The following is a 15,200-nucleotide window of genomic DNA, read 5'->3' on the forward strand; positions in this document are numbered from 1 at the left end:
TTTAATCAGCAAAATGAACAGTGGGTGGACAAAAAAACCAAAAAAGTCAACCAGCAATACTTATTTAATGATGCTTTTATTTTACAGGATACAAATTTCTGTTCTTTTTAAGTACTCAACATGAATTAAAGTGCTTAATTTTTACAATTCTTCACCCTCCTTAGGATCAAATATACATATATTACAGAAAATATGTACAGTATCTTCAACTTTTTTACATTCTTATATTTCTTAACCATAAAAATGATGACTTACATTTGCACAACTTACAATGTAATTTGTATTTCACCTTTTTAATATTATTAACTTTATTGCAAAACCAAAACAAATTTACACTTCTTCCAATTACTATTTCTTTTAAGAAATGTTTTTGCAATTAAAATCATAAATACTTCCTTAATGAAGGGAAATTAACATGTGTAGCCTATAATTCTTATGTCAAACATTACAGCTGATACAGCTCCCACTAAAATTAATGTATTAATCTGCCTTAAGGGCTGCAGAATAGAAAATACACTGGTAGAAAAAAATATTTCAATTGCAAACTGTTCTCTACATGCTACAAGTTTGGCTTAAAAATACCAGGACACATAGATGCAAAAATGCTTTGATATAGTTCCCTCTTTTCTGAATGTTTCCATCATAAATACTTAATGAATCTACGAGGATGAGCTATAAACAGAAGTAGGTTGGTATTATGCTGTGGCTGAAAACATGTTTTATTCAAAGAAATCTCCTTGAGGATTTTGAGAAAAAACATATTCTACATTCACTTGTGCTAGGAAGAGTAAGGGGTGAAACAAAATGCCATAGTCTATTCTGGAAAGAAATTTAATCACAAGGTTTCAAAGGAAGCTGATTGATTGAAATACCTCACTGGAATTAGCATGTTTGTGGGGGCTTTTGTGTTTGTTTTTATGGACTGAAATAGTAAATATTCCACAATAGCAGATCTATCTCCATCATTTTCTGGAAAGCATACTCAACACAGTCATTATACATTCTGTTTTGAATGCAGCACAGTGTATTTTTTGATTGTAAAATACTGCTTGAAAACAAGTCATCTGAATAATAGTCTCAAATATATAAATACACATATATACACACATACATATGCATATGTGTATATACACACACATATGTAATCATTAAATTAATCTTATGATCTGTTAAAGGAAGGGGATTTCAGAAATAATCTGATGAGCAGATTAAAACTCCTGACTGAGGAACTTACATGCTTACTACAGTGCCATGGGTCAGAACTAGCTAGATAAATTCCTCACACCAACAGGGCCATAGACAAAAACAAAAAACAGTAACCCCATGTATTTTATTTCAGATTTCAAATAACAGTACACCACAGAGACTAAAAATGATGCCCATTTTACCAAGGGATTTACCTTAAGGATAGTCAGTTTTGCCACACAATTATTTCTCTCCAATCATTTACTTTGGATATATATTTCCAGTTGTTTACATTCACCCCTACATCAATTACCTCCATCTGAAGTTCACCTGAGCTCTGTGACTCCAGGTGAGACCTGGAATCTCAGCAGCCCCCGAAGTAGTGGAAGTTTCATCTTCCACAAGTGTCCTTATATAATGTAAGGCAGATTCTATGTGAATTTAAATCATTTAAGGTATAATAGCTCCAGCATGCTTGTGCTAGTTTATACCAGCTATAAGGAGAAAGACCTTTTGTTATTGCTTAGGATTATTTCTACATGGAATGTTTCTTTCTTTCCTGAAACTCTTTCCTTCAGTATAAGAAATAATTCTCTTAATTTTATTTAATCTTTCCTTGAAATGAAACGCTGATGATCTTTATACTAGCTATGTGGTAAGGAACCCAAACAGCCTGTCAAGTGTTTCCACATCTTTCCCACTTGTTTTAATATATGTATCCTTAGGTGGTAGTGTATTTACTCTGTATTTAATCAGTGTCTTGCCTTCATCCATAACTTAAAAACATGATAACAATATAAATCTTCTTTTCTACGAAAGGGAGTAAGAATCCTTGAGGAGATTTATAAAGCACTTTGAGATGGTTTTGCATAAAAAGGTGCTACTATATATACATGCAATTAATATTCTACTCCAAATAGAAGAGAATGTTTTGTACTCTCAATATCTATTTTGCACATATAAGTTAAATACACTTTGGAATAAACAAAACTACTCAGCATAAACGGATTGAAAATACTACATAATACAAGTTTTATAGCAGCTCTTCAACCAAGTAGGAGTACCTGATACCAAAAGAGAATTTTTAGAGGGTCTGGAGGAATGGTGCAGACATGCAGAAATCATGATACACTATTTTCCCATGGTAGGGGGAAAAATAAGTAATTTCAAAAAATATACTTCTATGATCCAAAAATGCGAATGATAAAATTAAGTCTTATTCTGGTTGAACACACATAAAACCACTAAAATAACTTTTGATCTGCTTTAAATCGCACAGAAGAGTGATGACTTTTAAAGTGAGAAACAAGCATTACTTGAACACAAGAGTTGCAAAACTTAAAAAATTCAGCAGAGGCATTCACATGCATTCATGCATTATGATTGAATCCTTAGTTACAATTTATTCCTTACACAAAGAGCTTTATGCTCACAAATATAAGGCCTTTTTTTCCTTGAAGAATTTAAGAATTTATTTCAAATGGGAACAGCTTCTACCTTGTTAGAATGATTGTTTTAATTTCACTGCTTTCATCATAGTTCTTAAACCACAGCAGCTACAACTTTGTATTTGTTCCTCTGCAGTCATAATTTACAATTTAAAGTTTGGGATGCTGTTAGAAGGGCTTGTCTTGTTCTGGAGAATGAAGACAACAGGCTGGTTAAATTTAGAAGCAATTTCTCCATCTTCTGATGTTCTTTAATATTGGTAATACATACTTTTCCCACAAAATACGCACAGAACCATATATTTGAGTGCTAAGGCATTCTGACTCAGAAGAGAACAATTCTGACCAAGCAATTGATTATGAGAACATGAAGTGGGTCTCACTAGGATAAATAAAATATCCTATGCTATATAGAATTTAATGGCTGAGAGCAAATGTGAGGCTAACATCCAAACAAGCAACTGAGTGCTAACTTCATTTCAGATTGCTTATGCCCAAATGTAGGGCTTTGTCTGGGAGATGCTGCCAACTACTCAATACCACTATAACAATAAGGCAGAACAGAAACTACTGCTTCTAATTGCTTAAGTGGAATGGTGCTTCCTACCTGGCTTAGAATTAGTTTTGCAGGAGCTTAGAAAACAGAATGTACTACGCAGCTGACCTGCTGGAGGGCAGGAAGGGTCTGCAGTGAGACCCAGACAGGCTGGATCAATGGGTCAAGCCTGCTCTAAGAGGTTCAACAAGGCCAGGTGCTGGGTCCTGCACCTGGGTTGCAGCAACCCCTGTAGCTCTACAGGCTTGGAGAAGAAAGGCTGGAAATCTGCCTGGTGAAAAATGACCAGGGAGTGCTGGTTTGACAGCAGCTGAACATGAGTCAGTGTGTGTGCCCAGGTGGGCAAGAAGGCCAAGGGTCTCCTGGCCTGTATCAGCAGTAGTATGCCAGCAGGATGAGGGCAGTGATGGTCCCCCTGTATTTGGCATGGGTGAGGCTGCATCTCAAATGCCATGTCCAGTTCTGGGACATGAAAGGCAGGATAAGGACATGGAAGTGCTGGAGTGGGCCCAGAGTAGGGCAACAGAAGTGGTGAAGGGTCTGGAGCACAAGCCCTGTGAGAGGTGGCTGAGGGAGCTGTGGGTGTTCAGCCTGGAGAAAAGAAGGCTCAGGAGGGACCTTGAGCACTCTTTACAACTCCCTGAAAGGTGATGGCAAGGTGGGGGTTGGATCTTCTCCCAAGAAACAAGCAATAGGAGATGAGGAAATGGGCTCAAGTTACGCCAGGGGAGTGCTAGATTGGATTTTAGAAAATATTTCATCACTAAAAGGGAGGTCAAGCATTGAAACAGACTTCCTAGGGAAAGGGTTGAGTCACCGTCCTTCAGGTATTTATTAGGTGTGTAGATGTATTTAAGTATTCACAAGGTATTTAAAAGATGTGTAGATGTGGCACTTAGGGACATGGTTTAGTGGTGGACTTGGCAGTGTTGGGCAATGGCTGGGCTCAGTGATCTTAGAGGCCTTTTCCAACCTAATTGATTCTACAGTCATATCACTGTATTTTCAGTATAGCTTTGTCCTTCCTATCTGAGGACTTACTTCTTTAAAGCAACTTCTTTCCTTTACGCTCAACACCTTGACCATGGGAAACTGTTTTTATACATTGGGATGTGGTAAGACAACTCCATATCCCACAATTGCACTTGAGGCTCTTGTAGAAGATACCCACTCTTGGGAGATGGCCGTGAAGGAGAGATAGCCACCAAGAGTTCTACTTGCTTACCTGAATGTTTCCCCCTCCCTTGCCAAAGTATATGTAAGATTACATATATTAGGTAGGAAGATCTTATATTACCACAGTAAAAATCTGATGGTACTCACCAACATGAATCAAAACAGGCTTGAGCTGCCCATTGCTAAAGGTAAACACAGCTGCCAGTAGAAGTAACTTAAAATCTTTAAGACAATTACAGAAGAGCTTGCCCATTGGATAAAAGTAATACTAGGGTTATATTCAGAATAATCTGGACACAGGGAGCACCCAAGGAAGAGAATTCAGAACTGACATGCACGAAGTCAGCTGGAGAGTTAGTACTCTACCAAACTGTGTCCTGATCATTGTTAACACTGGTGTAAAGCTCTGGAATCTAAAGGCTATGGTTATGGATCTGTGCAGGTGAGAGCAAAATCCATCCCACTTACTTTAAATTACATGACATTTTTATGAAGGAATGATGGACACTGCATGCTCATGTATGCTTGACGCTACAAACACATATTAATCCCTTCCTAAATGCAAAAATGAGTTGGGTTTTATTTCCCTATAGTGTTGCAGAAAGAGTAAAGCAGGAGTAGGTCAGTGGACAGTCTGTTTGGCAAACTCATTATAAAAACCCAACAATTTAAATCTGTCATGTTACTATACAAAACTGAACCTGAGCTCTTCAGCTTGACATGATTTAAAATACAGATTGCAGATTTATTGAGAAGCAGGACTCCTAAATGTTCTTATGACAAGCTGATTGTAGAAGTTACATATATTCCTTCCTTTAAGGATTTCAAAAGGAAAGATAGCAATGATTTTAATTTATAGTCAGTCACTACTTCTGAGTTTGCCATATTTCATTCAAGTGTATTACAGTAAATTTTTTAGGGAGGTCATTTGCCTCTATGTATAAAAACTCTAATAGGAATGGAAGTTCATAAAGAACTTAATATTGTAAAGCCAGTGAGTCCTTATACCCAGAAGCAAAAAACAATTAATGCTAGTTCATAACATTTCAGATTTGTGAGCTCAGACTTCAATTTTTATAAAGTAGGCTCCACTTTAAAACAGTAATCCTTGAAGATTATTGTCATAAATAAGCATAACAATACCTAATCTTCTACAAAAATTAAAAAACTTAAGTTCAAAATGTTCTTTTGCTCCAATAGCCATAATAGCAAAAACACACATTCCCAGAAGGTTACTAGAATCTGTTGCTTTTCTCAAACCACATACTGCATTTGAGCAAGAAACTACTGCACTCTTAAAAGCTAACAGTGAAGAAAATTGACTACTTATTTAAACAGAACTGAAACTCATTTGTCCATTGCATGCCACTTACATTACTGCTAATTTTTTGATGCATAAAAGTATCAAGATCATTGAGTGTCATCTATTAAAACAAATCACTGAACAGTATTTTTTAATTTAGGACTGTGTTTAATTTCAAATAGAAAACATGCTTTTTTTAAAATAAATTATTCACTAATAAGAACCAGTATCATGAAATCAAAGCAATAATCAAGTATTGTACATATTAATACTGTACATATATTATATATAGTTTTCTCATATTTCAGGTATTTATTTCTAGATTGAAAATCACTAGATTGTTTCCTTGATAAATTGAAACTGCAAAAGCCAATATACCTGTGAAAGCAATTTGCATTACTTTAATTAAAAACATACAAGTGAATACAACATATGTACAGAACTGTGGAAATCAATCTATGGACTACATACATCAAACCTAACTGTCCCTGCATATTTAAGTACAGATGTATTTTGACAATGTGGAGGTATATCTTTTATCCTGTTGCAAGTCCTAATATGCAAGTAGAAAGCTTCAAATATTTGCATTCTTAATGAAAGTAGCAATTGTTAACTGAAGAGCAACTGGATTTTTTAAAAATTGCCTTACCACAAACAAGTAGTACAGTAAAGTTAATATTTTTAATAGCATTCACATTTTTTTAAAAAAGTCTCTGAAATGGACCTGTACATTACTTTTATTGACAGAACATAAATATAAGAAAAAGATCCCTAAAAAGACCAGAATTCTTTCCCAAACATAAAGTGCCAAGATGTTTATGGTAGTAAGAAGTTTTTTTTTTTCTTTTATTTTTTTTCTTGATTGAACAAGGAAAGGTTAACAACAAGGTTAACCACAATTTCAACTGAAATCTTTTAAAAATGTCATGTGTTCTTGAGCTTCAGCATTCAGATCTTTTAGAAGATTCAGGCTGTTCTTCTAAATTCACTTGCAGTTCATTTTGACATTCTGGTGTCTCACCTTTGACAGCTAAATGGATAACTTTTAGCCACTTCTGTTTCAGTTCCTCATTGTCTGCAGCAAAGCTGTGCACAGACTTGGACTGGGTCAGTTTGAAGCTGTGGGGGAGGTCAGAACTTTTTGGAGTGTCATCCACTGTGTAGCCCAGAAGAGGAATTGTAGCCAGAGCTTTAACATCCTAAGAAGGAGAAGTTCTTTATTAAGAAAGGACAACTAATCTACCCATTTCTTCTCATTTGCTGTACAGTTTGGTGAAAACACTTGGATCTTTCCTCCATTCCCAAGCTATTTGCTGTCTTTTCCTCAAATATCAGTGAGAATAATCTTTTCCATTCCCCCTGTACATACCTGTGGAGCACCATACATGTAGAGCACAAGAGCCTCCTGTTTGGGTATGACACACCATGCTTTCTGCCATGGCTTGGACTTCTCCATGTACTGAAGAAAGCTACATATGACACTATTTCCAGAGACTTCTGCAGATTCAATCTAGGAGATAGTAGAAAGCATAAAAAGGAAAATAAACTTCTCTTCAATAAAGACTAAAATCAGAAAGAACAGAAAAGCAGGAAATTTATCACCATTCGTATCAACTCCTGGATAGTATCTGCAAAAGAGCTTCAGGAAATACCCAATAAAGATCATGAAGGACTGGATTTATGGAGAGCATACATATATATATATATATATATATATATATATATATATCTTAAAGACATACAATCACAACACATATTCCCTTAGCATGTGTAATCTGTTCCTTTTTTCATCAGTAATTTAGGCTTATAGACAGAAGTCTATATCTGGAATACTCCAGTTTTCATTTTTTCCACCAGAGCCAGCCTCGGTATCTGAGCATCTACAACATTGTCTGATTTCCAGATTAACACCATGTTAGGCACTGAAGTTCCACTAACTATCCAACATGACAACTTATCTACTTTGGCAGTCAAAATATTACAACAGAATCAAATTCAAACACATTTCTAAGAATAACATAAGCATTCAAGCACTAATCCTACAGAAAAGATTAGATTAATTGCTTAAAATCTGTAGACAGACTAAAATGCTACTCATGTTAAATAGTGAACCTGAGATGATAAGAAAGAACACAAAATGATTATGTGTTAAAATTTCCTTGACTTTTCAGATGCCAAAAGCTGACAGCAACCTGACAACTTAAATGTGCATTTTATACATTGATCAAAACAGCATCTTACTACTCAGACTCTGAAGGAGGAGTAAAATTCTCCCCCATTCTCCTCGTTTCCATCCCCAGTTCTTTCAGTCTGGATATATATTTTCAAAAATCAAGTGGTAGCAGTGGAGTTTGTTGCTATGAAAGCTTAAGTGCAGAAGAAGAAAATTGAAAATTTATAAGGGAAGGTTAAATTTTGTCACAGGAGATGATGTAACTGAAAGAAGCAAACAAGTTCTAAGGTTTATAATTCCCTTAAAAAGTGCAAAGTTGCAAGAAACAAAGCAAAGGTGAGTGCTGGAAACCAAGATCTATGGAACGGAATGCTATTGATCCAAATACTTTTTATTTCTCAAAGAGAAAATAAACTCTGCAAGATTGCTACCATTTTTCACCTACTGATGAATCAAAATTATTGCAGCTATACATACATAGTATTTTTGAATGACATACCTCCAAAATGCCCTTCCTCTTCTTTTCTTCACTGTCTGTACAACCAATTATTACATGATAGCAATCCTTACAGACTTTGTTCAATTTATTGCCATCATATTCAAGATGTGCTTTGTAATCAGAACATTTCCAGCAGACCACCTTAGGAAAAAAAAATACAAAATTTAATTTTAAAAAATATAAAATTTAAGTATTTATAGAAGTTTCTTAAATATAAATAAAAAATTAGTATTATGCTATTTTTAGTATATCTTTTAATTATACAGAACAAGAAAGATGTCTTTATAATATGTCAACAATAACTTACTTGAAAATAACAATTTTCCAACATTGTGGCACTACTTCTTAACTAGAAGTGCTTCTTCCTATTTACCTGGTGGAAATTTTGTATTTTGCATAAAATTGCATTAGGCTTTTATTTATATCTGTAGTTTAAAGTTAGGAAAAGAAGCAGAATATAGTACAAGCCATGCTGGCAGTTTCTTTATATGCCAATCTGAAAAGGTATGTTCACCAGCTGGTTTTCTATGTCACCAGAATGAGCCTATCAGAATGAATAAAACCTACAATTGAGATGACTTTTTAATAGTAAAATCTAATAAAATCAGAAATGGCTACTTTTCAACTTGCTAAGAAACATTAGCATGCTTAAATGTATATATACCTATACTTATAAAATTTACAATTTTAAAATTCAATCATAAATACACGTAATAAATAAGCCAATATCCACTGATTTTTCCTTTTCAGTATATATGTAACTGAAAGGCAAGAGAGATATCAAAGTTGTTTCATTGGAAATGTTTTTCCACAGAATTCTCCTTCCACATGAAAAAAAAGATTTTTCACATAAAAAAATATAAGTGTAGTTATTTCAAGAAAGAAAGATACATAAATGGACTTGAACCATTAACACATCTGAACAAAACTTTACTGTGATCAAGGCTTTGCAGTTCTAATCTAGATTACCACCTTCAGCTTGTAGCACTAGACAATACTAATTAAGTATTCCAGATTAGTCACTTCTGGAAAGCCACTATTGCTAACCCAAACTAACTCCCATGAAAAAAATCTTTTGAAATTAAGAGGAGAAGTGGATCACATGGAGATGTGATAGAACTATAATAGAGGGAAGTAGTTAGGAGTCTAAACGAAAAGGGAAGTGAAAAGGAAGGGTGACGGTCTGGTTTTAACATTAATAGAACTTTAAGATAGAAAAATCTTGGGGAAAAACCCTCTGAAAACTGTAAAATCAATCATTTGGAGCTTCTGAAAAAGTCTCTAATGTCCTGCAAAGCACAAAAGTGGCATTATGAATGCAGCAGGCTTTCATACCACTTTAAAACATTAGAAAGAAACCAGACAAGACAGCCTGTACCACAAATACTAAACCTGAGCTTGTGCTACCATCTGGTGGAGACAGGCAGAGCTGCTGGGTGGCACGAGAAGAAAGCACAGTATGTTTGCTCTGCTGTGTTAACTTCTGAAAACTCACAAGTCATGCTACCACTGTTTGGTGGTTGCTTTCAAGCTGGATATGTTACAGCAGCTGCAATACTCTCTCCCCACCCTCACATTCCCTCCTTCCCTGATGCTTTGCACATGTTCACACAGTTACACACTGAACCCAGCTGAGAGCAGCTCCAAGTTAATCTAATGAAAAACTGCAGGGTTTTATGGTCTTTTGGTGGAGTCAGCCAGTGCTGCCTGAAACAATGCTGGATTATGCCATCGTAATAATGGCCTTGAAACACTTCATATTAGTAGAGGTCTCTCAAAACTAATAATATACTGTGTGCAGGGCCTTGGGACATTATACATAAATGTATGCTGCTCCTAATGACTTCCAAATTCACCATGCCAGCTAAAGCAGGCAGAGGGTCCCTGATGGTATGCAGAGCTGCTACAAGTGCAGCAGCAGACACCACAGCCATGGCACAGGCTGCCCAGGGAAGCTGTGGATGCCCCATCCCTGCAGGTGTTCAAGGCCAGGCTGGATGTGGCTCTGAGCAGCCTGGTCTTGTGGAAGGCATCCCTGCCCACAGCAGTGGGGTTGGGGCTATAGATGATGTTTGAAATCCCTTCCAACCCAAGCCATTCTGTGATTCTATGACGACGAGGAGCCATGAGAAGTCAAGCAGGTGCTTGGAGACACTCCCAGGCCTGCTGAGCAGGCACTGGGGTTTGCACTTACATGTCCACATGCTCGGCAGTGGTGCCTCCTCCTTGTCAGTGCATTGAAGGGTTCCTTGCATTTCATGCACATGGTGACTTCATTGTCCCGGATCCACCTCGGCGCTCTCTTCCCAAGCTCAGCATTCTAAAGTGGGGGAGCAGGAGGAGGATAAAAGAATTTTAAAAGCTAGTAAAAGGCTGCATAGTACTTGAAATAGGGAAAATAATTATTCTCTTCCTCTGGAAAGGAAATTATAAAACATAGCTCAAGATGCATTTTGAAATCCATAAAGAAATAACAAAGAACCCAGTCAAAAATCATGATGCATCACTGAAAGGGTGCTCTGTTACGTGTTTCAAGAAAGAAAGAGGCTTGTTTACAAGGTTTGGCATTATGAAGAAAAACAATTACCAGCAAGATGACTGCTTTGTGATTACTCTGCAATAAGAATGATGAGCTTGAAAACAAAGTTTCTGCCAAACTTTTCCCACTTGGGTAACACAATGGATATTAAGAAGGTTACAGAGGAATAACAGCAGCTTACAGAGACTTCAACGGGCATGTCTTCATATTCTTTAGCGATAGCGTTTCTGAAAGTTTCATTCCTCTGCTGAAAAGCTTCAATAGTACTCTGAAGTGCCTAAGGAAATAGTGGAGAAATTCCTTAGACATGGTAACATTTAAAACAGATTCTGCATTCTGACCACTTATTGATCAGCAGAGAGAAGGTAGAATCAGAAAACATGAATATTACTTTTCTGATTGCTTTAGTGACAAAGTGTTTAGAAATTAAAGAATGTAGATGAATTTACCTTTATCCATTCTTCTTTATCCTGTTCAGAACTAAAAGAAATATTTGACACATTAGTTTGAGACTAGTTCAGGAAACATTATCCCACTATCAACAACTTCTTGCAAGAGCCAAGTAACACTGCAGTGATTCTCAAGAATTTAAACAATACTAATTATTAACTGTCCAACTTAAAAAAGAAAAACAAACAAACAAAAACAGAAGACAAAGTTAGAAACATGAGAATTGACACTTCAGTGTATCTGGCTCTCCAAAAGTGGCCTCCTCTTTGGATAATGTGTTGGGGAAAAAATCCTGTTGCACTATGTAATACCAGTCATACAAAATTCAATTTTAATATAGATTGCTCTGAAGGATGCAAAAGAGAGCCTTTACAACGCCTCAATTAAAACAGCTTCCCATGAGTTGCTTTGCAGTATTTAGCAGAACTTTTAAGCAAGTAGAATCCTAAACTACTGTTTACCCTTCCCACCTACCATCTGCACATGAGGAAGAAGAAACCTGTCCAAGCAGCCAAAATCATTCTTCCTACCTGCTTACAATAAAAATCAAAATCTGAGCTATTAGGCATAGTACCTGACCAGCAACCTTCCAAAGAAATAATCTACCAGCTGTTTAAAAACAGTAATTGAAAATGTACTCCAGTAGTAGTTTGAGAAATAAATACAAATATACTACTAAAGAATATGCCAAGACTAAATTAAAAATTATTACAGTGTTAATACAAGCTCATTAATTAAGGACATTAAGGCATAGGGTACCTACACTACTCATACATTAATAAAGATTCTTCTAATATAATTGAATATGAGCTTTGTGGCAATGATACCTTCACAGTTTTGTACAGACTTAATGTATTCTAGCAGTGATCACAAAGCAAAAGATAAAAATCTGTGCATCCCTCACCTAAATTAAAATAATGCAATAAACTTTCTCCTACTGGTAAGGAAAGCTAACAAAATAAACTTACTGTGTTGTATCAATTTTCTTCCAATTAAAACATGCGTCAGAAATTTCACCATTGAAATAGGTTCATGGCAAAACAATTTACAAAATACTTAGCAAGGTATCACACAGTAATTTACAGTAGGTATGACTGATAGCCAAAACCATGTCCCAGAAATCTTGCTGATCTTAGTGGAAAGGATTTTTTTGTGACATTTTTTCAAAGTATATATTTAATTTGAAAGTGTAGGTAAATACATATATGCTGTTATCTTTGCACTTCTCTGTTGTAAGTCTCATTAAATATTACAGGTTTTCCATAAAGGAAAGTAGCTTGCAAGCTCATTGGCTGGCAAGCTATGGTTTGTCCCCAAATACATGGTGCCAACACAGAACTGTACCCACCATGGACATTTTCCTGCTTATTTAATCCTCACCTCTCTGCAATGAAATCCTGACTGCTAAGGATAGGATTTTTAAGCAGGCCGAAGAGGAGAGGAGGAGCATCTAATTTTATTTGAGTCTAGACAGGGACAATTTAGTCTAGGCAATGCAAAAAGGTAAGTGGAAGGTAACTCAGTAAAAGGAGGATACAAGGACTAATAAATTGGAAAGCAGAGAAATGCCATTCAGAAGAGTGCACCTGGAGGAAAAGGACCTAAGAAATAAAAGGAGAGCTTGCCTTCCAGGAGAAGGTTGATACTTGGGACAAAACAAGTAGATGGGAAATGAGCCTAAGGAGCAGAGGAAAGCATACTGCTGCAGAAATCTCTGTTCTGTGGAGATAAATCCACTGGGAGGGAGAGCTTTGTTTATAGGACCTGCCCTGAGGTGAACAGACTTGTTGGCACCAGGGCAGCTCAGATCCCAGGGGCACCAGTGATTAACACAGCCAGTGTCCTAAAACACTTCAGTCAGACAAGGCTGCTCTCAAATTCCCAGCCAGCACATTCACAGCTATCTTGGGCATTTCTGCAAAGTTAGCTAATGTGCTATGCATCCTAGATACATCATCTGCTCAGAGAGATTCTTGGACCTACAATTATTTTTTGGCAACCTAGGCTATTTTCAAAACACCACTATTAAGATGAAATCCACTGTATCATTCTTCAAATCTGTTAACCTATTCTGTATATTTGATCTAAAAAACTGGCTAAAAAACTGCTTACCTGGCCTGCAATTCCAGTGTTCGCTCTTTTCCAGACACTTGGAATGTGTGTGGATATTCTTCATTGTGAGTTTCTATAATTTTCATGCCATCTATGCCAACTCTGGTTCGAACTGAGAACTTGGATCCTACTAGGCTGAATTTGGGAACGCAGTAGAGCAACATATTGTTAAACTGGGGGGAAAAATAAACACATGGTTTTCCACTAAGAAAAACACAGATAAAGCCACAGTTTGTTCACTGAGAGCTGGACAATATCACAAAACTAGACTTGGTGAGTGAGAAAGCAGCTTCTTTCCTGATCAGCTGGTACACAAGAAGACCAAAGATCTAATGCAAGACAACTTCTCTTTCTTACTTCTTTAGGAATAGGATTCAAGGACAGCTTCAGTGAATGTAAGAATAATTGTTCTGCATGTGCAGCATTCCTCATAGTATTTTTTATCCAACTATACTCAGGCCAGATATTCTATGCCAACGTAAAGCTTTCCTAACCAAGTACCCTTTCTTGTGCTCCAGTGCAAAACCAACTGTAGAGTAAGGACTCCTCGCTGTATACATTTATACTTATCCTATATCAAAATAATTTTGTTTTGTACAAAAGTTACAATTACTTGTAACTAATGTTATTTGAAGATTTTTTGTCTTTTCTCCAAGACAAAAGAACACTTCTTAAAGTTTTTATTTGCTGAAACCCTCTATATCACAGGGGGAAAAAAATAATACATGAGCAGGACAAAGATATATTCCTTTGTTAAATCAGAACTTTAAATAATGATTAAATGTCTAAAGCCCCAACCTAGAAGCACAGTTATTAAACCAGATATAAAATGTTTAATTTTCTCCCCTTCTCCTCTCATTTTTCTCAAAATTAATTATTAAAAAGAAAAATTCACTTCAGTTGAATCCTATTTCATAGAAATCCTGACTAGACTATTTCCTAGTCTGGATCACAGACACAGCACATTTGAGCTTGCCAACTCTCATATGAAGGGGCCATCATTTAGGTCAGCTGTCTAGCCCCAAACAGAGGTCTTACTATTCTATGATTTCACCTTTTGTTTGAAGAACAGATAAGGAGGAGCTGTGCCTCAAAATCTTGTCATTACTCTTTATTAACCAGATGAGGGGCCGTGCCAGAGACCCCTGAGCAAAAATGTATCAGCAGTTTTCAAGGCATGGGATGCATACACTGAACCTTTTCCAAGGGAGTTGTAAGGGAACATGGCTGTATTTTTGAATTCCAGCTGAGAGGATGACCTGACACAATAAAAAACTCCCACAGAACCACTTACAGTAAGACTTACTTACTGGGACCTCAACACAATCTACCAGGGTGAAGATCCTAAGTTTTTACATTTCACTTTAATGAAAATTTTAAAGCCCTCATAATGAGCAGCCACCGTACTCACCAGGAAAAGATACCGCTCTTGAGCAGATGTGTTGCGAGCAGCCAGTTTAAGGATCTGTCCTTCTTTTATCAGCTCATTTGAAGGGTTCACAATGTCTTCCTCTTCTCCCAGCATCTCGTATATCTCTAACAACTTCTTTAGATTTTCCTTTACAGTGTAAATACAGTTATAAAACTTACTAATTGAAAGCACAGATCTTTATGCAGTTTAAGTTAAATTATGGGAGCTGGCATAAATCTGAAGACTGTTAGCTTTGGTAAACATGTTTATACCCAGTGTGTGTAGTCTGACTGATTAATTTAGTTGATAAAGCAAGAAGTACTTTTAGAAATGTTATATCCCTGGTAA

The 15,200-nt window shown here is 36.3% G+C and overlaps 1 protein-coding gene across 4 annotated transcripts in view; it reads right to left on the reverse strand.

Moving 5' to 3' along the window:
• Positions 1–15,200, reverse strand: part of FGD4 (FYVE, RhoGEF and PH domain containing 4) — a 161,909-nt gene that overhangs the window by 50,260 nt on the left and 96,449 nt on the right. For 3 of the 4 annotated variants that reach the window (XM_056482589.1, XM_056482591.1, XM_056482590.1), the window contains 8 exons: positions 14,853–14,999; positions 13,442–13,614; positions 11,329–11,359; positions 11,061–11,156; positions 10,535–10,660; positions 8,341–8,481; positions 7,038–7,178; positions 58–6,867 (listed from right to left, as the gene is read on the reverse strand). In XM_056482589.1, the coding sequence (XP_056338564.1) occupies positions 6,610–6,867; positions 7,038–7,178; positions 8,341–8,481; positions 10,535–10,660; positions 11,061–11,156; positions 11,329–11,359; positions 13,442–13,614; positions 14,853–14,999 (1,113 nt within the window). In that variant the 3' untranslated portion in view covers positions 58–6,609. Of the gene's footprint in view, positions 1–57; positions 6,868–7,037; positions 7,179–8,340; positions 8,482–10,534; positions 10,661–11,060; positions 11,157–11,328; positions 11,360–13,441; positions 13,615–14,852; positions 15,000–15,200 lie in introns of those variants that run through there. The other variant, XM_056482588.1, reaches the window with a different exon arrangement.

This window comes from Oenanthe melanoleuca, chromosome 1A, assembly GCF_029582105.1.
Source record: "Oenanthe melanoleuca isolate GR-GAL-2019-014 chromosome 1A, OMel1.0, whole genome shotgun sequence".
NCBI classification, from domain to species: domain Eukaryota; kingdom Metazoa; phylum Chordata; class Aves; order Passeriformes; family Muscicapidae; genus Oenanthe; species Oenanthe melanoleuca.